A 26,910-nucleotide genomic window follows, 5' to 3' on the forward strand; every position below is an offset into this window, starting at 1 on the left:
TGTTCTCTTTACGGATGAGGCTTCATTCCAATGCAATCAAATTGTAAATTTTCACACTCAACATGTGTGGGCTGACGAGAAACCGCACGCAATTGTGCAATCACGTCATCAACACAGATTTTCTGTGAACGTTTGGGCAGGCATTGTTGGTGATGTCTTGGTTGGGCCCCATGTTCTCCCACCTACGCTCAATGCAGCATGGTATCATGATTTCATACGTGATACTCTACCTGTGCTGCTAGAACATGTGCCTTTACAAGTACGACACAACATGTGGTTCGTGCACGATGGAGCTCCTACACATTTCAGTCGAAGTGTTCGTACGCTTCTCAACAACAGATTTGGTGCCCGATGGATTGGTAGAGGCGGACCAATTCCATGGCCTCCACACTCTCCTGACCGCAACCCTCTTGACTTTCATTTATGGGGGCATTTGAAAGCTCTTGTCTCCGCAATCCCAGTACCAAATCCAGAGACTCTTCGTGCTCGTATTGTGGACGGCTGTTATACAATATGCCATTCTCCAGGGGTACATCAGCGGATCAGGGAGGGTGGATGCATGTATCGTCGCTAACGGAGGACATTTTGAACATTTCCTGTAACAGAGTGTTTGAAGTCACGCTGGTACGTTCTGTTGCTTTGTGTTTCCATTCCATGATTAATGTGATTTGAAGAGAAGTAATAAAATGAGCTGTAACATGGAAAGTAAGCGTTTCCGGACACATGTCCACATAACATATTTTCTTTCTTTGTGTGTGAGGAATGTTTCCTGAAAGTTCGGCCGTACCTTTTTGTAACACGCTGTATAAAAAAGAGTGAACCTGGCATAACTGGTTCCTGCATCACATTTTCTCTTCCCAAATTAAGCATTTCTTGTTAGGCTTCATTCCGTTGTATATGCATGGTGTAATAACAATTTTCTATGGGGCACAGGCATAGTAGTTTTTGCATATGGTATTCACTTTGGAGGACGTGTTCAATATTGAAATCAGTTCATTTAGCAGAAGTTTTCCTTTACTGTCACTGCTCTGATATTTTCCCACATTACGTCAGTTCACAATAAGAGGTAGATCGACACCTTGGACTATTAACTTAGTTGTTGGCATTGTGCTTCATAAAATTTTCCATTAGTAAATGTGCCTCTGCATCAATTCCATGTTGCTGCCTTCGTGCTATTGTGTGGAAAATCAATCTGGAATGCATACATTTTAGTTCCATTTTGTCCACTATCTTTACAATCCACAGCACACCAGAAAAAAGTATTTGTCTATGTTTACAAGTTCACGATCCATGACTGTATACTGCCCAACAGCAACCTTACATAATTGATCTCCTCCCATTGTTATGACAAAACTCACTATTTATTGCTACACATCTAAACTCTGTCTTCTGCAATATTACCATCACTAAATCCTATTAAACGTTTTCTATTTCAGTATACACAAACAGGTGATTTCAAAATTAACAAGACATTAGATGAAAAAACAGTAAACATAGAAAAATAAGTCAGTATGTCTCTGACAGTTATGGAGGATACACAACGTGTGATGCATTATATTATAGGCAAATATTAGTATACAAATTAGACCAACAAAGTTTTATTATGTTTCCTTAAAATACACGCTGATCAACAGTTACATCAGCAGTGAGCCTCAAATGCCAGTTCCCTAAATTTTCTCAACATTGACTCTCAAAAAGAACATCATCTTCCCTCCAAGGATTCCTGTCTGAGTTGCTGAACCATATGCATAACATTTGTGTGCTAATGAAAGCTAATAGTAGCAAATCCAAAAGCATGCCACTGAATTGCTTCAGTGTCTGACTGGTGGGATGTCACATTGTCAAGCATGCATATGTTCCAACAAAAAAATTTTGGAAAACAGGAGTTCAAAAGAGAATATATAAAAATCGTGAGATAAAGCTGGGAAAATGAGATCAAAATCACTACCACACAATTTAAACCTGCGAAGAAGCTACAAAAATGGAATTTTCTGAACTCCGCTTTGTGTGTGTTTCAGATAGACTCTGTTGTTATAGCCAATAAGGATATAAAAATACGCAGTGTAAGAACAAGAAAGGAATTTTTTAGTCACTTCAACGTCTCCTGCATATAAAGATTAGATTTCAACCTGTCGGAAAAGAAACACATATGAATAAATCAGCCATCATTAATCCATTAACACTCGTATTATGAGTAAGAAATTTTTCAACAAATTATTCATTGGTATACCATAAAACCATTATGAGATTATGCTAACCACAAAAGAGGAGAAAACACAGGTAGTGGAACATTGTCTATGACACGGTCTAGTAGATGTGAGGGAACAAGTATTGAAAATTTTAAATAGTAACAAACCCTAGAAAAGGCAGGAATTCTTGAAAGTATAGATAATAATGTTCAAGGCTATAAAAAAGAATGTAAACTGATCACTTGAAACCAACATAAAAATAACAATTTTAGTCTATGACTTTCACTCAGTTCTTGACTGTGTGCCTCTGAAAGAACAACTAGATTTTGGAGGCGAAACAATTCAGATTAAAAATCATCTGTTGAGGAACTGAAGGAAATCAGTACATTGGAAAATGACAAGTCATCAGCGGAAACAGAAACTCATAGCAGAAGTATGCAGATACGGATACTGAGCAACAGTAATCTAACACAAGCAACTGACAGAATTATGTTAAACATTTGTAAAATTGAAACAATTTCTGAAGAGTGGAAACGTGCATTAATTGTTCCTCTTCATAAAAATGACATAAAACCAGTCTGAATAATTGCAGGGAATTTCACTGCATCCTGTTATGTCCAAAATTTTTCAAAAAACCCTGTGAAGTCAACTGGATGAACATGTAGGCCCATTAGTAGTTGAGTATAAGGCACAATTTTGCAAAGCGTAATCGTGTAGACAACAGATATGGGAACCAAAGTCAATTTTGCAAAGATGATGATGTGTGAATACTGTTGCAACGTATGACAAGCGTCAGAAAGGCTTATGATTTGATATGAAAAAATCTTGATTCAGTATGTCAGAGGAATTCAAAATTGACAGGAAAAGAGTGGCAGTTATCCAATAGACATACATGGGTGCAACACTGGACATTAAACTGTTTGGAGAAATTTCAGAAGCATTTGAAATGCACAACAGTATGCAGGCAGATATCCATAATCCCCTCCAATTTAAAATAATTCTGAAAAAAGTTATGAAGACATAGGGAAGGAGATGACGGAATCCAAATTGAAATTAAAAAAAAAGCAGAGAACCAACATGAGGTGTATGGCTCTTATAGACACTCACAGTTCTAAGAAACTGTAGAGCAGCCAAACTTGTCCTGGAGAAGCTTCATAAAATGTCACAGAAAACTGGTCTACAAATCATCTGTGAGGAAACTCAGTAATTGACAGGAAGCCTGCAGATAATCTCTCCACTATAACTTGGTATGAGGAAGTGTCACAAGATTTATGCATTAAATATCCAGGAGAGATAATCCAATCTTTATTTATTTATTTATGCTAGTCTGACGAGGGCCATCAGGTTCTCTTCTGCATTGGACCAGGGTTTCACACATACATCATAGTTACCTAAGAAACAACAGTTTTAATATGACAAATAGTATTAAAATGATTTGAGTGTCCTAAGTGGCAATGTAAGTAAGTAATACTGACTATGAACTAATAAAGTTAATAATGACATTACTAGTAGAATTACAGCTGCTGCCACTAGTGGTGGTGGTGGTGGTGGTGGTGGTGGTGGTGGTGGTAACAGTAGTAATGACAACAATAATAGTGGCAGGTATAAAAAGGATTTAGAAATGTACAAGATAGCTTTCTGCTATAGTGAGTTCCATGGAAAGGAAATTTAAGAAGCCTTCACCTTGTAAGTATTTTGAGAAAAGAGGAAGATCTGGGTGGAGCGTAATTATATGCTCCCATGTCAGTTCAAAGAGCAAGTTAAAAGCAGCCAAATGTGGCTACTTCAGGACGTTTGTAGAGTACACACATGGGTGACTTTCTGTTAATGGATGTAATCTACATGAACATATTCCTCTTGTTTATCTTCATGATTGTTGGATGTGTGTAGCACATTATGTGATAAATCAAGAGTATGCGTATGCCGCTAGTCCACCCAGTTGTCAGTTACACCTGTTGTATCTTGAAAAGATGTAGTCTTCTCAATTTACGGAACTTGTGGACATACTTGGTTTGAGCCACATCTCTGATAGAAGTATCAGATGTATGTCCATGCCTTGAAATATGTGACACTTTGTTATGATGAGGTGGCAGAGATCGAACATTTGCGAGTGCAGTGTGATGTTCAGTGCATTTGGCTACAAGGCTCATGAAGATGCTAGATAGTAGCGACTTTAGGCCGGTGAGGTTAGGAGAACAATGAATACCAAAGTGCATTGTGGTAGGGGAGCAAGGTTCCTTGACGTGAAAGTGGGAGATATCTCCAGGAGGAGGGAGGTTTTGCGGCCAAGGCCAGCAGGCTTTGCACTGGTCAGTGAATGGTCAGCTGAAGACAGGAGGAGAAAGTTCCTGAACAGAGCTAGAACAGTCTCTGCACAATAATACTGAAAGCAAGATAAATGGAATGAAATCAGTCTGTCTTACTATTGGTGCTAATGATGAGTAACCACAGTAATATGATGATAAATTGTTAAAGTAGAAATAAGACTGTAATTTTTATCATCTGAATCAGAGCCTTGTGAACATAGAATAGTAATAGTGAATTAATGAGTAGTATTTGTCTTGGAGGTATGAGAATTTAGTACTAAAAGTAATCATAGACAAACAGAGAATAGTAAGAGGGGAAACTGTTTCAAGTATAATATTAGTAAAACAAATTGTTTCTTTGCAAAATAGACATGAAAGTAAACACACAAAATTAGAGGCAACAAGAGTTGAAATTTTTTTTAGCTTCAAACGTCCTGTCTGCATTGCAGACTGATCATTCCTATTTTAGGTCTTCACCATCATCCTGCCATCATTTGTCCACAAGTTTTGCAGCTGAAATCTTGAGATCACACTGTTCAAAATCTTCAGTCTTTCAAAAGTGAGATCCTCCCTTATTGTCAAACGTAACTTCAGGAGTTTCTTGCTCAAAAGCTTGTCAACTGATGTGGAGTTATCGTAACAAAAAAATCTATTTTAGTCAATGCAAAACTACGGCTGGAATAACTCTTTACTGTAGAAAATACTGTGATTCATGGTCAAACAAAAATGACTGACTGAGAAGCAGGAAAGAAAAATTCTCAGGAAAATATTTGGACCAGTTTTCTGTGAACGAATTTGGATAAAGAGGCCCTTTAGAGAGATCTATAGATAGACAGAAACAATAACGGACACCTATAGATAAAAAGGGATAAAATTCTGTGGACGCATCACAGGATGACTGACTACAGGCTCACAAGGCAGATCTTCGAGGTAGCAAGCACTAGCAAAAACAGTTCAAAATGGATCATAGGTACAGATGAAGTTGGGCTCCCACAAGATATCATAATAAATCGAAAAAGAGTCTAGAAAGACCATGAAACATACTTAAAGAGCGACACATGGAAAATAGAAATGGATATAAATATTTGGAATACCACAGAGGACATACACTATGTGATCAAAAGTATCCGGGCACCTGGCTGAAAATGGCTTGAAAGTTCGTGGCGCCCTCCATCCGTAATGCTGGAATTGAATATGGTATTGGCCCACCCTTATCCTTGGTGACAGTTTCCACTCTTGCAGACATATGTTCAATCAGGTGCTGGAATGTTTCTTGGGGAATGGCAACCCATTCTTAACAGGTGTTTGCACTGAGGAGAGGAATCAATGTCGGTCGGTGATGCCTGGCATGAAGTCAGCATTTCAAAACATCCCAACGTTATTCTAAAGGATTCACGTCATGTCTCTATGCAGGCCAGTCCATTACATGTTTGTTATGGTCGTGTAGCCACTCCGCCACAGGCCATGCATTATGAACAGGTGTGTCCGATCGTGTTGAAAGCTGCAATTGCCATCCCCAAATTGCTCTTAAACAGTGGGAAGCAAGAAGGTACTTAAAACATCAATGTAGGCCTGTGCTGTGATAGCGCCATGCAAAACAAGGGATGCAAGCCCCCTCCATGAAAAACATTATGACACCATAACACCAGAACCACCTCCGAATTTTACTGTTGGCACTACACACACTGGCAGATGATGTTCACCAGGTATTTGCCACACACACACACACACACACACACACACACACACACACACACACACACACATCAGGTCACCACATTGTGTACCTTGATTCTTCACTCCACACAACTATTTTACACTGTTCAATTGTCCAATATTTTCGCTCCTTACATCAAGCGAGGCGCCCTTAGGAATGTGTGGCTTATGAGCAGGTCCTCGACGGTGAAGTATAGGTTTTCTCACCTCCCACCTAACAGTCGTAATACCTGCAGTGAATAATGATGAAGTCTGGAATTCCTGTGTGATGGTCTGTATAGACGTCTGCCTGTTATACATTACAAACCTCTTCAAGTGTCAGCAGTTTCTGTCAGTCAACAAACGAGGTAGCCCTGTACGCTTCTGTGCTGTATGTGTCCCTTCACGTTTCCACTTCACTATCACATCAGAAACAGTGGACCTAGGTACGTTTAGGAGTATGGAAATCTGGCATAGAGACATAACACAAGTGATACCCAATCACCTGACCAAGTTCGAAGCGCATGGGTTCCGTGGAGTGCCCCATTCTGATCTCTCATGATGTCTGATGACTACTGAGTTCGCTGATATGGAGTACCTGGCAGTAGGTAGCAGCACAATGCACCTAATATGAAAAACCTATGTTTTTGGGGGGTGTTTGGATACTTTTGATCATATTGTGTATGTAAAGAAATTGGGAAGGATATAGGAATAAGAAGAAAATTTTAAATTTAGACACTGTCTTATAAGTTAATGTATTGGATGATGATGACGACGACGACGACCTGTTTCACCAATAACAATTGGACGATTTTTTACATTTTTCTCTGGTACTTCACCTTACTGTATGTGCATAGCGGGTGAATGTTGTTTCACGCATTTAATTTTGAAGTATCAAGTAGGAAATTTGTTTTCAAATAAATCAGTGTCTTTATAATTATTTATAAATCTAAAAGCAAAGTGCTGAAATTAAGTGTTAATTTTTACTTATAATTTTCTTCAAAAACTGCTACAGTTTTGTTGTCTATTTGATAATAATATTTCCAACTATTGTTCGGAACAATCAGATGTTAGTGGGTGTTAATACAATTTTATTTATTTACTGTTTCATCAATTTTAAATCACCAGTAATTCTTTGTATTGTTTCAGGTGGCAGCCTCAATAAGAAATGCATCTGATAGTTTAAGGTACGTTTTTTATTATTCACTGCAGAATTTTTTGAGCAGTATAAATTTTTAGTTACTCCATGTGAAAGAAAAATAATAACCCCTAGGGACCAAAATACCAGAAGTTATTTTTAAAAGCCGGCCGAAGTGGCCGTGCGGTTAAAGGCGCTGCAGTCTGGAACCGCAAGACCGCTACGGTCGCAGGTTCGAATCCTGCCTCGGGCATGGATGTTTGTGATGTCCTTAGGTTAGTTAGGTTTAACTAGTTCTAAGTTCTAGGGGACTAATGACCTCAGCAGTTGAGTCCCATAGTGCTCAGAGCCATTTTTATTTTTAAAAACTTCTGTTTTTGGAGTTCTATTTTTCTATATATTAACCATTTGCAGTATATACATACAGTATATACAGACTACAGCAATATTATGCATATTATCAGAGAAAACACTACTATATCCACTATTCTATTATTGCAGAAGATTAAAAAGGAGCTTTACGATAATACAACGTACATCAGTCCCATTTATAACATTGGTTTGCAATAACAACACAAACAGCAAAAATGAAAACTAAAGCCCTTACATTAAATACTGTACTGTAACCTGAAAAATTATACACTCAAATAATGTTCTAAATCTAGTATATTGTGCTGTCACAGAGAGGAACAAAAATGCCTGAAAAATTGCACTTGCAGATAATTTTCTAATGGCAAACATTCAACACATTGTGCTGCCACAGAAAGAAACAAAAGTGCTTACTAACTAGATGGCCAGCTGTAAGAATGTCTGTAAAACTAATGATCTGTTCAGATGTTGCAGCAAAACTTTCTAAAGTGTCCAAGGCATTTAACACTTCATGGTGGGTAGGCAAAATGGTCTTGTCCTCCTCACATTCTTCTGATGTATTTTGCACCTCAGACAGAAATGTTTGTACACCAGGTTCAGGATTTTAAATGTCTTGCAAAATTTTCCATTGTCAGGTGACGTGATATTGTTGTCACCATCTAACTTGCCAACATAATGTCTCCAGGCATTCCTAAAACAATTCTGTAAGTGTTATGAGGAAACTGATGGAACTGATTCCCAGCTTGTATTGCATCCAATGCTTCAATCTCGTTTTCAGCAATAAGGATAGCACAAATGGCTTGTGATACAATGTCTTCATAGCAGCAGTAATGCCTTGATTCAAAGGCAGAAAGCAACTTAACATATTTGGTAGTAAAAAGTGAACATTTTCATTAGTTAATATTAAAACAAAAAAGCCATTTATCATTAACTGTCAATCCAAGCTTTCCAATAATGAGAGCAGATGCAAGGTAAAGCATTAATTTCATGTTCTTAAAATATCAGTTTCTCAGATTTACTGATCACTCAAGATTGTTGTTCATCTATGTTGTATGAATTACAGACAAGTACAAAAGTTAAAAACATTGTTTACTGCTGGCCCCACCATGCCACATGTCACTTTTATTTTGTGGGTTTGACTTGGCAGAAGTTGTAAAGAAATCCTAGTTTTGCATGCATTGCTGACGTAATATATAGCAAACTTTTCTCTTCATTGGTCAAATTCATGCAACCAATGCTTGCCCCTTCTTCATCAACTTTATTCACTTCATTGCCAATCACTGAGCATGAAATTAGGCTTCTATTTTGGAACTTACACAGTCAACAAGCAAAACACCCAATGTCTGTTTTGAATGTCAAAATTTTTTTCTGCAGTCTCATTTGTTGTTGATTGAATTATAGTTCCACTTAAAGATACATTGGAAGTGCACACATAGCTTGAACCACTGTAAAAGTAAATGTTCAGCATCTTCATGCATAACACTGTGAAATCACTTTGATTTGCACCTGGAACCCAGTGCAACAGAATTAAGAACTTTTCATTTAAATAGTGTGGATAATCTAAATTTGCTGAGTCTAAGCTTTCTGCCAGTTGTGCTGTTTTTCAATACACCATGTTCTGCTTCCTGCAGAATATTTAGTTTCGCTTGCTGATCTATGCTTTGTGCTCCCTATTGCATGACAACCCGTTCACTGCTTGGAACACAATGTTACTAATAGTGGCCCTGTATAAAGAATATAAAAGCACATCTCAACATGGAATTGCACTTGTTGATGGAATCTAGTTTTCCACACTGTTGGTGTCACAATTGTTTTCCTTGTTGATGGCGATTGTTGAGCAATGTTATGCATAAAGGTCAGCTAGAGAAACATTAGGAAAAGAGAAAAACATTGACAATTCAGGTTTAATGAAAAATGTAATGATGCAACAGACTAAGAAACAGTTTGTAATTCTTGCTGACTGAAATTTGTTCACCATTAAAACATTGTATAATATCATGTACATCACTGCTGGTACAGATATTTTGCTGGTGTTAACCAAGTGTTCACCTTAAGTGAGTTCATGTTCAGCATAATTGATTGTTCATTATTATTGATAAGTAAAAATATTACAAAGAAGTAGGGTTAGTAACACATTCTATAAAACAGCTAGTTTGTGTATTGGTTCCTTAATAAAAACAGTGTACTTCTTTTATTAAAAAGAAGCAAACTAAAGTGCAGGTTAAGTGTCAGCAGTTGTATAGTGCTAACTATTCTAATTGATTATGACATGGAAGTCATAGAAATTCAATGTGATGGGTACAATCTAATGTCCTACCATGTAGAATGAGTAAGAGGAAAGGGTGAGTGGTTATATACCCAAAAACTGGAGTCAAGTTTAAGCCCCTTCAGATTAATGAATGTTGGGGTGAACAGCTCTTTGAATACTGTGTCAGCAATGTGGATTGGGAAACATAAGCTTGTTGTATTGACAGTTTACTGGCCACCGTCATGATCTTAAATTTCATAAAGCAGCTGTAGTCAGCTTTAGTAAGGCCATGAAGACTTAACTGGTGAGTCATCTTTTGTGACTTGTGAGAAGCTACTAACCAAGGACACCTAGAATCCCCTATGCCTGAATATGGGAAATCTAACACAGTACAATTCCCCAGAAGGACTTAGTGCACACATTGCAAACTTGGCTGATTTGGGAGCAAAGCTGACAGTGATTTATCTGGCAATGACAGTAAAATGAATACTGATTAGTTGTGCTTAGATCATAGAAGGAAAGTATTGTCACCACAGAATTAGAGTGAAATTACAGGACAAATGTTATCAATTGTGTTAATAATTTTCCTAATATTCTTATTCTCTAAAAAACCATGATACTGAATGGAAGTAAGAGCAAGGGAAGAATAACTCCTTGGACTTAATTATCTTGTGCAATGTAGAGAGAGCTCTACCTACTTCAGAAGACAACAAACTGTGCATAGTGAAATATTCTGCTATACTGTCTGTAGTGCACTATCAGATCTTCCTTTGTGTTCAGTAAAGCTCTTTTTTCCTGGCACAAGATAATCTCATCCCAAATTGTGGCTATGCTTTTTTGGTGTTTGAACTGTAGTAGCCACTTGACCTGTTGTATAGAAAGGCTGGACTCATGAGGTTGCAAAATCATTTTTAGGAAATAATTCAATTCTGCATTTACTGTGTGTATCCATGGTAAACATTTACCATTTTTCACCTAGTAAATGCTCACAGATGAGTGTGACCGCTATGTCTAGATCTACATTTGTTCCTTGCAAAGCAATGTGAAGTAAAAGATTAATATCCCTGGTTAGATCTATTTGATATGCATCACACACCCTTTAGCAATGTTCTGAGGTGAGTCACACAGTTGTTTTGAAAGCATTGGATTTCTGTGGTATTCCAGCAATGGACTGACTGCTGTACCTACAACTGAACCAGTGTGATGATTCCATTGGTATCTCCACATATTGCTACACTCAAGAATTTATGCATGTAGTGATAGGGCACTATGTTTCTCCTTTTTGTGAAATTCACTATTTTTAATCCTAATGGTTGAAGGCTTGCTCCACTTCAAAATTTTATCTAGGTACAAGCTTATATATTCTTTAAAGTTCTTCATAATTGACAGAGCTAGTAATTATATGTGCCTGTACAATTATGGATAGTTTTCCCTTTTTATCTGTGTTGCCTATGGAACTGAGTCAACAGTAATGTTCATAATAGTTTATCTACATTTCTGTATTATTATTATTTATAATTACTTCTACTCACACATTACTCCTATTTCATTTTGTGTTGATAACTCTGCACTCACCTAACCAGAAATGTTGTTCCTCCTCCCATGCACCACACTAATTCCCACCATATCAAACTTCAACTAATCCATTTATGATTTCATGTTCTCTGACTCACCTAATCAATCAAGGGACTTAACATTCCACACTCTCACTTGTAGTGATATTGTTTCTTTCCCCTGATGATATCCACCAGAGTAGCCCCCACCCAGAGATCTTATTGGGAGGCTGTATTGCTACTGGAATATTTTACCCAATTGGATGTCATTATCATTAAACTATACAGCAGAGCAGCATGTCCTCAGGAATTGCAAAATAATTTCCCTAGCATATGGTATGGTGGTGGCTGGTACCTTTACTACTAGAAAGACCAGCCATCCATCTTCATTAACCACATGTTGGCATGTGGACCCTCCCTAGATATCCTTCCATTGCAGTTTTATATACTGTAGTATGTCTCCCAGTTTCATTAAGGCAGGCATGTCACTTCACTTTGGCAAAGTGGGTGCGACACAACTGAAACATGTCAAATAACTTAGCTATTACCAAAAAGTCACAAAATTAAGAAATCATGACATTGTGCTGTGGAGAAGCTGATAGACTTTTTAATTGTACACTAAATATCATGTATTCTCACAACACTATAGTAAGTTATTGTTTATCATAAGTTATTTTTCAGATGTTACACAGCAATTAAGAAGGGCTGGTAGAAATGAGGCAACACATTCTTGAGGAAAATTATGAATAACTAAAATGGTAAGATGCAGTTAAGAGCTATAATATTAAACTCAAGTGCATAAGGGTTAACAGCATGTGCAACTGCTCATGTAATCAATCTTGACATGATGCCATAAGTCCCAAATATCACAAGCTTTATTGTGGGATTTCACTGTGTCATTTAAAGGACAAGAACTGTATGAGAAATATCAGAAAGCTGCATATGAATCAGGAACGTAAGTGTTGCAACAATTCTATCAGCTTGAACCATGAATGTCCAGCAATAGACTAGGATATTTGCTGTGTCATTCACTTTTGTTATGGGAAGGTTGTTCCAATGGGACATCTTGGTATATTCAGTGTTGGAACTTTCACTAGCAATGTCTTCAAGAACACATTTGATGATGGCTTGAGGGTTGTGGCAACTGATGGTGGTGTTACTTGATGTTCTACTTTATTCCAAAAGAACAAGATAGAAAATACTTAAAACCTAAACCACCACCATACTCACTGGAGAAGAAACAAACAAGATAATAACTGTCCAAATAATGAGACTTGGCACTTTCAGAGCATCAGGTACAAATACCCTATATCCCATGAATCACATGTGATGCAAACATTGATGGTTTTGTGATGGAACCACAAAGTTCCACAGTGAAAACTTTCAAATTGCCTTCTCCCTAATGCCTTGTAGTAATAATACAAAAGCTTATCATTGGTTTAATATCTATTATACTGCAATGGAACATTCATGTTTTGATAGCACATGTGGACTAAATGAAACTTTTTATTTGTAGAAGATCACGGTATTTCACATGAGTCACTTTGTAAATGTTTCAATACTCCCATGCTGTCAGGGCACAGTATCTGACTGGTTGCCACTGGGGGTAAGGACAGCTGGATGGGCAACCTGTATTATTTGCTGTGTGTGAGGGATAAGTGAGGACTGAGATCAGACACTAGCTGTTTGAATTCTTAGGGCAGTTACTCAATGATAACAATAGATTTTGTTTTGGTTTGCCAAGTTCCTCTTTGCAAGAAGCATTGCTAATATTTTCCTAAAATTTTGCCAGCCATTTCATTTGTCGGAGATATTAATGTCAGTAATATGCAGGTGTAATGCCAGCATCTCCTGGTGGGTTGTGAGATGAGCTATGTCTTCTGAATACAAGTGCTAGAATTTACTTCAGCACAGTTATTTATTTTCTCACAACTAATCTCTAATCCTGCTTAATTATAATTGTAAACTACACACATAGGCATGTCAAAAGGTCACTGAGGTAGGTACCACATGGAGCAAACAGAGGATTGTTTTACCATCTGGTGATATTCAAAATTGCTTACATCTTGCCAGACTATGACTATTGCAAGGTAGATTCATCACACTGTTGGTGCACTTGTCCTGTTGTGGAAGTAAGTGTCAACTCACAGTATTCACCTCTTGCAAAGCTTGGTGATAGTTCCAATGTTGTTCATCTACAGTGAATATTTAGCCCAGAACAGCTGTCTACATCATTTCTTTTGTGAGCTGGCTGGACAAAAATATGAGTAATGATGAGGATTTATTATTGTTGTGATAGCCCATAAAACTGCTGTATCAGTCAGGAACAAATCTAAAAACCAGAGGGGAGAAAAGAGATAGCTCAGACAGGGTGGATGTAATGCTGCAAGAAACCTAGATATGACTTTTTATTTTCAAGTAGTGCTACATAACAGCTGAACTAGTAGGAAAATTTCAGCTTTATGTGAGAAAGCAATCTTGCCTGTTCTACTGAACCCAGGGGAAAATGATAAATTGCACAATAATTACTGTAAGGTGGCCCTCACCAACTGTAAGCCAAATGACAAGAAAAATTCGATCAGCATGTGGCATACCTGTTCTGTAGAATCCAAGAAACTATGCACTCACATCCAGTGTACATTTGAAGGATATTGCTCCACCCTGAGAATGTGAATGGATGGAATACACTGCCTTTCCCTAATCTGATAATATTTTGGAAATGTGTGTAATTGTGGCTGTGTCCTTGTATATGTGTACAAAGGAGTGTTTGGGGAAAGTCAGTGCCTGCCGTCTATGCCACCTGTAAGCTTTGAAAGTGGGAGGTGTTTTCAGCCACTTTGATTATGGGCACATCAGGCATCTACTCTTATAATCTGGCAGATGTGGAAGCAACTGTATAAGAAATATACCTACATAGGGCATACCCAAAAGGTGTGTTCTTTTTAAATTCAACATACAGTACTGTAGTCAGTGGGATATAATATTCTACATTAACTTAGCGTCTGATGATTTTAGACAGCCTTTTGTAGCCTTGAATTTAAACTCATGTCCTAACCTTACCACAACTATATGAGCTGCAGTATATCCAAGAAAACAGAGATTAACAATCTGCAGCACAACTGAGATAATGATTATTTTGTTCAGAGCTTTTAAGGCTAACCTCTATGAGCGAACTTAAGACAGAAAAATTTCTTAATATGTTTCTTTGCACAGCCATCTACTGCAGCAAAATTTCAGCTTTTGATGAAAGCAAACTGTAATGTTTCACTGTCATTGGTTACTTGAAACCACATATCCATCAAAAAGCAAAACAGTCAAAAACAGCAATCAGGATAGAATAATAGCATGCAAGTATGTGCATGCTCCTACACACCCACAGTCATATCCACACTCAAATGACCTCATTGGGAAGCTCAAAGATGTCCAGTTCCATTGTGATGGAATGGGGTAGCTGCAGGTGGAATGATTGGACCCAGATATCACACAGGTAGACCATGCACCTACTGCCGTCATTTGCTCGCAGAAGACTATGGTAGGATGGACTGTACATGATTTGTGCTGATGTCACCATTGATAGGGTTGTGTGATTCAGTTGAGGATGTTTTGGAACTCCAGGGGACCAGGAGTTGTGAAGATACTTTTGAATGGGAGGTTGTAACTGCATTGGCATCCTCCCTGACAGACAATATGTCAATTAGAAAGGGCTACACATAAGCTGTGCTGCTAACAACACACTCTTAAGTTGGAATAATTTGTGTGTGTCATTCACATTTGTTCATCAGTCTGGAGATTTATGTATGTGTTCCTGTACAGGTGTTGTCCACCTGGTTGATGGCCATACTACCTAGCTAATAATAAATGAGATGTTTGTGGTAGTTGCGGATTCATTTGGAATCAAATAAAATGCCATGCTTCATTGCTTTGTGAAATAAATTTATCATGAGTGCTTTTAAGAATTTATACTCTAAGCTCAGCGTTCTCCAAAACAAAGAAAAATCCACATGGAGAGAGTGATTTATTTTTATTTTAAAATCATTGATTTCTCTTTCCTTTTCCTTTATCTTTGGGTGGAAACTGTTATGTCAAGAACTGGAGGATATTATATCTAATAAAAGTAATAATTTGGTCTAAAAGATTGTTGAACAGTATTTTAAAAATATTACAAGACTTTTAAATAACAGTACCTACTAAAAAATTAGGAAACCCAGTCAGCACTGAATGAGACTGGTCATTATTGAATTTCCCATGATCATTTGCCTTTTAAAAATTCTATCGCTCTGGCAGAATGTCATGATAATTTTAAATCACTTACATGTACTGAATAAGTTATCTGTGACACCCATACATTTTTATCTTTCGGTTTATAGTCCCCGATTTTGTGGATGGTGAAATACTGCTTTTTGGATCGTGTAAATCAACATTTCACACCTCTTTTCTCCTTCCTCAGTTTCATTGAAAGTGCTGGTGACAACTGTAACGTTTCGTATCAAGAAGCATTACATCAAGGACTAGTCGATGACGATCTGGAGATATATGCAGAGAAGTCAACAGATTTCAGTGTGTCTCACAACTATACCAAAATACAGACTTCACAAGAAGACGGCTTATGTGGCACAAGGTTAAGTTGTAGCATCAGGGAAAAAGAATTCCATAAGTTTAACTGTAGTTTCTGCCTACAGAGCTTCCCTTCAAAATACAGACTCATAATGCATATCTTCATCCACATTGATGGTGTGCAGGCACCTGCATATGTGTGTAAGTCATGTGGTGAGGTATTGCCCACTGATGACAGCTTGAAAGAACATTTGAGAATGAGTGAGGGTGACCAAGCATTATCAGCTGCCAACAGTGAGAAACTTGAATGCAGTGATGACCATGAAAACATCTCCTTAGAAAGTGTACGAGAAGAAATCGTGGAACAGACTCAGAAGCACTCTTCATCCAAGGAAACCAGGAAAACTTTAAGAAAATCCTTTAGTGACATACGCAATACACATACTGTGACACAAGGTTCAGAGAAACTCAGATGTGATGGCTATGGAATTTCGTGTACAAGTGATCATGTTAATGTCCACACTGTGTTAAGTGCAAAGAGACATCACAAATGTGATGTTTGTGGTAAATTGTTTACTCGTTCGGGCAATCTGAAGGTACACGAATTAATACACACGGGAAAGAGACCCCACGAATGCCATGTTTGTGGAAAATCGTTTACTCAGTCGGGCAATCTCAAGACACATGAATTAATACATACAGGAAAGAGACCCTACAAATGTACTGTTTGTGGCAAATCGTTTATTGTTTCGAGCAATCTCAAGGCACATGAATTAATACACACGGGAAAGAGACCCCACAAATGCCGTGTTTGTGGAAAATCGTTTACTCAGTCGAGCAGTCTCAAGACACACAAATTACTACATACAGGAAAGAGACCCCCCGAATGCGATGTTTGTGGAAAATCGTTCACTTTGTCGAGCTATCTCAAGATCCACTAGTTAATACACACAGGAAAGAGACCCCACGAATGCGATGTGTGTGGAAAATGGTTTACTCAGTCGAGACATCTCAAGAGGCATGGAATAATACACACTGGTAAGAGACCCTACAAATGTACTGTATGTGGAAAATCGTTTATTCGATCGGGCAATCTCAAGGCACACGAATTAATACACACAGGAAAGAGACCCCACGAATGCGGTGTTTGTGGCAAATCGTTTATTCGTTCGGGCAATCTCAAGGCACATGAATTAATACACGCAGGAAAGAGACCCCACGAATGCGGTGTTTGCGGAAAATCGTTCACTCTGTCGAGCCATCTCAAGACCCACAAGTTAATACACACAGGAAAGAGACCCCACGAATGCGGTGTTTGTGGAAAATCGTTTATTCGTTCGGGCAATCTCAAGTCACATGAATTAATACATGCAGGAAAGAGACCCCACGAATGCGATGTGTGTGGAAAATCGTTTACTCAGTCGGGCCATCTCAAGAGGCATTTGTTGACACACATTGGAAAGAGACACTACAAATATAGTGTTTGTGGTAAATCGTTTCCTCAATGGGGCAGTCTCAAGAAACACGGATTAATACACACTGAACAGGGACAACACAAAGTCAATGTTGGTGGCAAATCGTTTTCAGAACTGGGTCATCTAAAAACACAGAAATTAAAACACGTGGGAATGAGCCCCTACAAATATGATACTAGCGGCAAATATTTTTCTTACTCTGGTAATCTCAAGGAAACCTTTAGTACACACCGGTAAATGAGCACACAAATGTAGTGTTTATGGCAAATTGTATACAAACTCGAGTAACCTCAAGAAACAGCTATCACTACACACTGAAAAAAAGGCTACACAGATGTGATATTTGCTGGGAATCTTTTACTCCAGTCTATCATCTTTAGAAGCATGCAATAATACACATTACGTAGATACCACTCAAAGTATTGTTGAGGTCTGTAGACTTACACATGTTCAAAGGAGACCACAAGTGTGTTATGAATATTGTTCGCATGTGCTACAGAAAGGTCACAAAAATGTGACAAATCCGTTTTCATAGCTTCATGTTCAAAGAAGTTGCATACTAAATACAATATATGAAGCACACAATTGCAATTTTTTGTTGTAAATGTTCCATGCTACAACGATCTGTCTACCAGAAATTGGCGCATTGAGAGATATCTGTTACTCGTTTGAGTAGAAGTCCTATGCAGTAATCAGGACTCCATATTCTTCAAGATAATTTACCAGTATGTTGCTAATTATTTGAAAGAAACTGCCATTTCAATATTCATGAAGCTGTAGGCAGTACCCAGGCGACAGCATTAATGTGTTTATTACACATCCATCAGTCAGGCTATTTTTCTCAACGATGGAGAAAGATACAAAAATATCATGATTACGCAAACATGTTACTAAGGTATGCCTCCTTAAAGTAATGCTATTTGTGTGATAAAAATTTGCACACATGTGAACTATCTGTGCTACTTCCACATTAGGAAATAACTGATGGTGGCAAGTATGCAGAGATCAGGCAAAAATTGTAATCATCTGCCTAGTAACAGTTTGATTCACCTTCAGACTGCAATACAACAACGCTTCTGTATGGTATGGACTCATTAGTTCTCTGTTATTTTTCCACTAGTAAATTGGACTATATGTCTACACACATCTCACACAGTTCCCATTAACTGCAGGCTATCAGTTTGTTGCTGTGTAGTTGGTGTGCGATAGCATCCCAAATTCGTTTCATAATGATCTAATGAGGTGGGAAAGACAACAGTGTGAGCTATCATGATGCTCAAACCATTGCAGTGTGATTCTGACCTTGTGATTTGGACAATTATCCCGCTGTAAGATGTTGTCACTCTCAGGAAATGCATCAAGCATTAAGTGACACAGAGGTTGCAATAATGTTCGTGTTCTCCACATCTGTCATGGTGCTTCCAATTATGACCAGCTGTTTCTTGGAGTCTCATATGAATATCCCCCATAGCATGACATTGCCCCCATCTTTCTGCACCTGTTGTGTTGTGCATGTGTCGAACGACTGTTCATCTGGATGATGGCACATCTGGGCACAACCATTGACCTGGTCCACAAGAAATGTCATTATCCCAACACGTGACACATCTTTATTGGTATGCAGTCCAATCTCAATTATCCCATTTGTATTGCTACAGTAATTGACAATGTTGTTAGATCAACATGGGAATACGAAGTTGTTATATAACTTGGGGCCTCATGTTCAACAGTGTCTGCTGAATAGCTTGAAACTCTTGTGCCTGCTCAAGCATTTTCTCCTGTCTCCACAGATTGCCATCAATCCCACTTTACAAAGCAGCTAGGTTCTGATCTCCTTGTTCTAGGTAATGCATGGTAATCCTACAACCTTTTGTCAACTTGTGGATATCCCATCTTTCAACGATGTTCCATAGAGGCTAATGATATAAGTATCTGAACAGCCAACCAGCTTCACTGTTTTTTAGATGCGCTTACCGAGGCACCAGGCTAAACCATCTGCTCTTTGGCAAAGTTATTTATGCCAGTTTTTTACACATACTGTAACTAGAATGATTACCCATTCATTGCTGGTTATATAGTTTCGTTACTACGTGACATAACCAAAATGCCACTGGGTAGCACACACTCCTCCTAGGGAAGTGGGTATAATGATTTGGATCAACAGTGTATCTTGACACAAAAGGATCTTTTGGTAAATTGTGTAGTAATTCAAATTTTCATGCTTCGTTAAATTTTATGCCAATACACTATTGTCAGTTTAAGTGCCCTATTTCTTGTGAAAAATATTTGTATTAAAAATCCCTGTACATAATTCCAATTAAATGAAGATTAATTATTTGTCTGTTTTTAAATATCATGTAACAACTGTACAAACATCAGTGGCAAAACTGTCATCATGTAGTGTCACATTATAATTCCAATTCTTTGTATATACACGAGGACAGTTGAAAGAGCTCAGTGTGATTACTAGAATATGAATTTTATCCAAATGCATAATTTTTATTGTAATAAGTTAATTTATTAAATGAGCTTTCTTTCTAATTGCTTTGTTTTAATCTGATTTTTTTGGTTGTCTTTTATCTGCTTTAAACATGGTTTCATAGTGTGTATTTTCCATAATTTCTCTGAGTAAATCTGAGGTTTTCAGAAATCTTTAAAAATGCTTTGTCTTATATTTCATAATGTTTGTTTTTTGTCAGTGTTTTAGATTTCTCACCAATTTCTTATTGGTGTAAGGTAGTTCGTTTATTAAGTTTTGTCATACTTTTAATAACTTGAGACTATTTTTATTAAGTGATAGGCATTTCTGAGGTTTGCGACACTTTCAGCTGTGTGGCTTTTTACTGTAATGAGAATATATCTCTCATGTTGGTTCTTGCAACATAATAGTGTGCTGCTATCTAGGCTGCAATACTGCAGTGGCTTTTAAATATTTAGGGAATGCTGATCTATTTATAGTTTGTTGGCTCCTATCCTCATACACACTTCATTAGAAATTTTGGTTGTGACTTGGAAAGAAATTGCATGGATTTTAAATTGTGTCATTCTCCTTATAGTAACGTTGTTACACTATTCTGTCCAGCTACTTAGTTGCATATTTCTACTTCAGTTCCTGTTGGTACTGTGCTATTTGTGGTTGGTCTGTTTTAATCAAAACAGAAAAAAATATTGTGTTCTCTCAGTATTGCTTGCTGAGACAAACATCATTACTATTATTATTCACGTAAGAACAGAGCCTTGAATTCACAAACTTACAATACTATACTCACATGAAGCTTAAATTCTGGCTTGTAACTCTTCTATTTTAATAGTCTCATCACTGAAAATACGCTTGTGATGATTCTAAAGATTCTGAACAGAAATTAAGTAACCCACAGTGATAAATTAAAATAGGAGTTCAAGTGACAGAAGCAATATTGACAATAGTACTTTGTCAAAATAAAGTGACATCATTGTTGTGATGTGGTATTTATATAATAAGACTAAAACAAATGTCATTAATAGTAACTGGTTATTATTGTTGTCATCATATGATGTTCCTGACCACTTGTAGATGTTTTCTGCTGAAATATATGTGGAAAATTCCATAATGGCTGTAATGAATGTCTTCACATTATCACCACTGCACTTCAAGCTCATATGGGTGGCATTTTATAACCAAAAAGTTCTTAGGAACATCATTTAGACACGATAATTGTTGCCTTGCACTCCTGTCCAAAATGGATCTTTTTGAAACCTGTATTGTTAGACATCTGTCGAAAGAGTAATGTTAGTGTTAACTTGAGTCCAAACTGGATCATAAATCAAGAAAATATGATTTTAAATATTGTTGTAAACAGAATTGGAGTACTTCTTGTTTGAAATTACTTGAGTGAATGGAGTTTGTTGGAAGATGATACAGGTTTCATTTAAAACTAGAGAAGCTGCTTTTCACTAAAGTATAAAATTGTGAAAATAGTTTGCAGATTCATGCTACTTATTTGGATTCTGCATTACGCATTCCTGCTATTAAAATTTTTTTTGGTTTGTGTTTAGTGTGGCTACGTTTACTAAGGGTAAGTTAACTAGTGTGCCACATGCGACTGCAGGTGTAACTCTCTTACATTTATACCCATAAATTTGTACAAGTTGGAGCTAGGCAGTTGCACATCGACATAGTTTCATATCTTTGGTTACAGTGCATGGCACATGAGATAGATCTACGCAATTCATACATTGTCTCATAAAGAACAGATTGAGATACACCAGTATCCCCCTGTGGATGTTCCATTAGCTAAGTCTATTTGATTATACTCAGGTTAGTTGATTTTCAACAAATATTGCTGTAAAGCATGCTATGGGACATTTTTTAAGCATTTGCATTACTACAAATAATTATGATCTCTCCAGAGTTAAGGCCTCATCTAATAATGGGGTACACGAAAGGAGCCTCCCTGAAGATGCAATGTTTGATGATAAATACAGAGATACGAATTGCAATCAGGTGTACCCTGGGAAGTGTCAGAATAACCTGGCAGCTGATCCTTTCATACCAGAAGTATTAGAGACATCAAATCAACAGTCGTTTTTGGGCCAGTGCTGACTATAATATCCATGAATATTGAAGGAATACCTTCCTGCAAGCAACAACTCTTGCAAGACATGTGCCACACTAAGTACTGTGATATCTTGTGTTGAAGAAATACATAGATACCCAGCAGAGATGTCCTTCTGTTCCTGGAATGAAACTGGTTGCTGAAACACATGATGTACAGTATGGAAGCGCCATCCTTATAAGACCTGACCTTGAAGTTTGTAGTATTCGTCGGTCAGATAACAATAATGAAATTACTACCGTTAAGAAACTGTAGAGTCTCATCAGCATATAAACCTCCAGCAACAGATTTTTCCTTCACCCCACCTGAAAATTTTATTACAGGGAAAGATTCCATTGTGATACCTGATTTCAACAGTCACAGCCTTGCTTGGGGGTACACTCAAGAGGATCAAAATGGTGAGGCTGTCCTCATGTGGGCTGAAACTTTCCATCTCTCACTCCTTCATGACAGCAAACTACCTCATTCCTTCTACAGTGGACGCTGGCTATAATCCGTATCTGATTTTCGTTAGTGAAAGTATTTTTAATACCTGCACTAAATCCGTCTGTAAGCCCATGCCGAATACACAACGTCGACCTATTATGTGTCAAGTTCTTCCACAAGTAAGACCTCAAGAAATCCCTTTCAGACGAAGGTACAACTTCAAAACAGCTGATTGGCAGAAATTTTCAAAATTTTTAGATGCGAAAATTTAACTATAGGTCCAGTGATAGATCAATATGAGAATTTTGTTAACATCGTTAATGCCTCCTCCTGAGCGTCAATTCTAAGGGGATGCAGAATGAAATATATCAAGGGTATATAACACATGAAACGACCACTCTTTTTAAAGAGTACTACAGGGAGTTGCAAGAAGATCCTTTCAGTGAAGCCACATCAAGCCTTGCACAGAATGTCCTCTCTTTAACATCTGAGGCTAAGAGAGAAGAATGGATACAATTAATGGCCGACTGTGATGTGAGTAAAAGTAGCCAAAAGGCCTGGAGGCTATTATATCGCCTGAGTAATGATAACACTCAGGTCAACACATATATTAATATTAAACCAGACCGAATTGCTCAACGACTCCTCATTAATGGCAGATCAACTAAATCCAGAAATATAGAGAGAAAACAACTATTCAGGCAAACAGACCAAGAGAATAGTATCTTATCTCCTTATTTCTCTGTTGAAGAATTGAATTCAGCCCTGAATAAATGTAAATAGGGAAAAGCAGCAGGACTGGATGACATTAGAGGTGAACAAATCAAGAATTTTGGTTCCGCTAAAATGCTTTGGTTACTGCAATTTATGGGCAACTGTATTCGAGAGTGGAAGATCGCTAAAGTATGGCGAAAAATCAAGAGTAATTGCCATACCGAAACATGGAAAGGATAGGAAAGATCCCAAAAATTATAGCCCAACCTCTTTACTCAGTCACCTCTACAAAATACTGGAGAGGCTCATTCTTCAGAGAATGATTAAAAGGGTGGAGCATCTTCTAATACCACATCAAGCAGCTTCATAGAAGGGAAGAGCCACACATCTTAAATATTAAACTTAACACAACATATCGGAGATGGATATGAGAAATGGCTCATTACAGGTGCTGTATTTATCCATCTATCCACAGCTTATGATACGATCAACCATCAGCTCCTTCTGAATAAAGTTTATGACATAACTAAAGACTTCACATGCATGTGCAATATTAGAATTCTTCTCCAGAATTACATATTTATTTATTTATTTACTGTGGGATTTCAGGGTAAGAAAAGTAGGTGGAGAACTCAGAAAAATGGGCTGCCACAAGGCAGTGTGCTTGCACTGCTATTATTCAACATCTATACCAACGATCAACCTATCCCTGAAGGAACCCTAAGCTTTATTTATGCTGATGACTGCACTATCACTACTCAGGCTTACTGTTCTGAGTCTGTAGAAGATATGCTATCAAAATCTTTGGAAAAATTCACTGTTTACTATTATGGGAATTACTTGAAACCTAATCCTGCCAAGACTCAGATCTGCGCTTTCCAGCCTGAAGAATAAACAGGCAAATAGATCGTTAAATGTATCCTGGGGAGACATCATACTCGATCATAATCCTACTCGCAGAAATCCTAGAGTAATACTGGATTGCACGCTAACATATAAAAAGCGTTGACTAAACACCAAACAGAAAGTGGCATCCAGAAATAATAACAGTGCGAAAATTGACAGGTACATCAAAGGGTGCTAAACCATGCACTGTGCGCTAAGCGCGTTTGTCTGTGTCGTTCCACTGCTGAATATGCATGGTACAAGACCAGTCATGCCAGGAACGTAGATGAGGCTCTAAATGAGCCTTGCCAGATTATCACGGGTTGCTTAAGACCTATTCCTGTGTACAAACTCCATTGCCTCACTGGCATAGCTCCTCCTGAAATGAGATGTTAGGTAGCTGCGAAATATGAGAAAAGTAAGGCTACAACAAAGGAAGCCCAACCACTATATGAGGGTGAAATCAAGAAAGAGCTTCTTGACAACTATTGAGGCTCTCATTGAGAATCCACATGTGGCAAGGAACTTGCGATGGCGGGAGAAATGTCGGTATGTGGGAGAATGGATCGCTCCAAAGAAAGAACTCACTCATGGATATTCGGAGAAGTGGTCAATATGGGGTCTCTCAGTAGATTATGATCAAACACAATGTGCAAGACCAGTCTGCAGACTTGGGATTTCTCTGTAGACTCAGTTCTTTGCCAGTGTGGCGTTGAGCAGACTAAGAGCCATTTCCCCTCAGTGTTCCTCATCACCAACCATCTGCACCATGGAAGACCTGTTGAGAGCTACACCAAATGCACTTGACGTGTCCAATTTTTGGTCTTCTTTTGTATACATATTTTTGACACTTCTGTTCTTTTGACATGACAAATAAATATTCTAATAATAGTAACTTCAAGAAAAAATATATCATTTGGTTTTAATGTCCAGTGAAAAAAAGATATTCATATGTTAGTGGAGGAGATCTGACAAGATGGCTTTTGGTACAGTGATATTAGCAACGAAATGAACTCAATACGGCATCCTTTTTGTGGTTAACTAGATGGAATGCCGCAATCATGGCATTAACTCTCATCATTTTGCAGGTACGAAGATGCACAACCTTCTAAATAGAAACACAACTTGATATTCCTTCTGACAAGAACAGAGACAGTAAGGATATGGTGGAAAATATTAGTACTCTGTGTATGAAAATTAGCAAACACTAAAAGGATGATGGATAGCAGCAGCTACAAGAGTTGTGCCTGTACAAAAAGAAAAACGAGTGATATCCTAGCATGAAATAGTATCAGCATCATTTGTGGAAATATAGGAGCTGCTGCAGTGCAGAACACCAGGTGGATTGTGGGCAAGATAGTCAATGGTTGCGTGATTGTGTGAGGGCCAATTAAGAGTCATAAATGTAGTCAGAGAAGTCTGCAGTTATTGCAGTGCTAGTTTCTATTGGAACCTCCAGGAAAGATGAAGTTGCCAGTCTCGATAGAAACAGGGATGGGTCAGCTGCTCTGTAGCAGAGATAAAACACAATTGAGGCTATTGTAGATGGCACAAACCATGTTTGATTTAGCCCAAGTAAATAAAAAAAGACTCACAAGCATATCCGACTAAATCAACTCCCCTGTACCAGCATGTGCACCTAGCTATGATTGAGCACAGAAAGTGAAACCATAACGACAAAGAAACGACAAAAATTATTAATATCTAGGGATCCTTGTTGGGACTGGCACACAGAGTTGTACATTCTTCACCTTTCACCCTTTCGAATAGGCCACAGATGTAGGAGAAAGGACATTGTTAGGAGCGAAAAATCACAGGGCAACAGTGTTTGTTCAGATCTGAGTTTGGTTTTTATTACAGTAACAAAATAAAAAAAAATATCTGTCCATAATAAAATGTTTGCTGGCCATTAGATGACCCAGGGTAGTTGTTGTGGTATTCCAGATCTGGCAGAACTGTTGAAGTGACATACTCAGGAAAAGAAAATATTTGAAACACTTGGACAGGCGTAATGGTAGGAGTCTCCAGAAATAGTGTAGTAGTAGTAGTAGTAGTAGTAGTAGTAGTAGTAGTAGTAACAACAACATAAATAAAAAGGCTGATACTGAGGATAAATGTAGTAAGCAATAATAATTTTAACTGTGGGAATCAAAATTAATTAGAAGTACAAAGTGCCAATACAAAAAAAATGGCTCTGAGCACTATGGGACTTAACATCTGTGGTCATCAGCCCCTAGAACTTAGAACTACTTAACCCTAACTAACCTAAGGACATCACACACACACATGCATGCCCGAGGCAGGATTCGAACCAGCGACTGTAACAGTCGCGCGGTTCCGGACTGAGCACCTAGAACCTCTAGACCACTGTGGCCGGCAAAGTGCCAATACATTTACTATGAATAGAATGATACTGTGCAAAACTTACAATATGTTCAAAAATGGTAGAAATTTGAAAATTTATTACCCAGTCCACAACAGAATTATAGGAAAGAAGAAAATACAGTAAAAGGGGACAAATTCAAAAACAAGTGTGTACATTGTTTCAGAAACTAGTATTCCATATTTTGAGAGGCAGTAGTATATATCATAACAAGAAAAACTGTGTAGGAGACACAGGCTCTAAAATACTTACTGTACATTAAGGGTGGATATAATGGAAAATGCAAACATTTATTTAAAAATCGGTACAGCCATATTTATTAATGTACAAATATAGAATTTCCCAAGGGCATGCAGCTTTACTGTATGATTATATGATGA

General features: G+C 37.8%; 2 protein-coding genes across 2 annotated transcripts in view; one reads left to right on the top strand and one right to left on the bottom strand.

Moving 5' to 3' along the window:
* Positions 1 to 26,910, bottom strand: part of LOC126213515 (poly [ADP-ribose] polymerase tankyrase-1-like) — a 586,304-nt gene that overhangs the window by 226,879 nt on the left and 332,515 nt on the right. The window lies entirely within an intron of this gene.
* LOC126213516 (uncharacterized) overlaps positions 1 to 26,910 on the top strand; it is a 185,677-nt gene that overhangs the window by 92,908 nt on the left and 65,859 nt on the right. Inside the window, exon 6 of the mRNA XM_049941347.1 lies at positions 7,340 to 7,377. Coding sequence (XP_049797304.1) covers positions 7,340 to 7,377 — 38 coding nt within the window. The remainder of the gene's footprint in view (positions 1 to 7,339; positions 7,378 to 26,910) is intronic.

Source organism: Schistocerca nitens, chromosome 11 (genome assembly GCF_023898315.1).
Source record: "Schistocerca nitens isolate TAMUIC-IGC-003100 chromosome 11, iqSchNite1.1, whole genome shotgun sequence".
Classification (NCBI taxonomy): Eukaryota; Metazoa; Arthropoda; class Insecta; order Orthoptera; family Acrididae; genus Schistocerca; species Schistocerca nitens.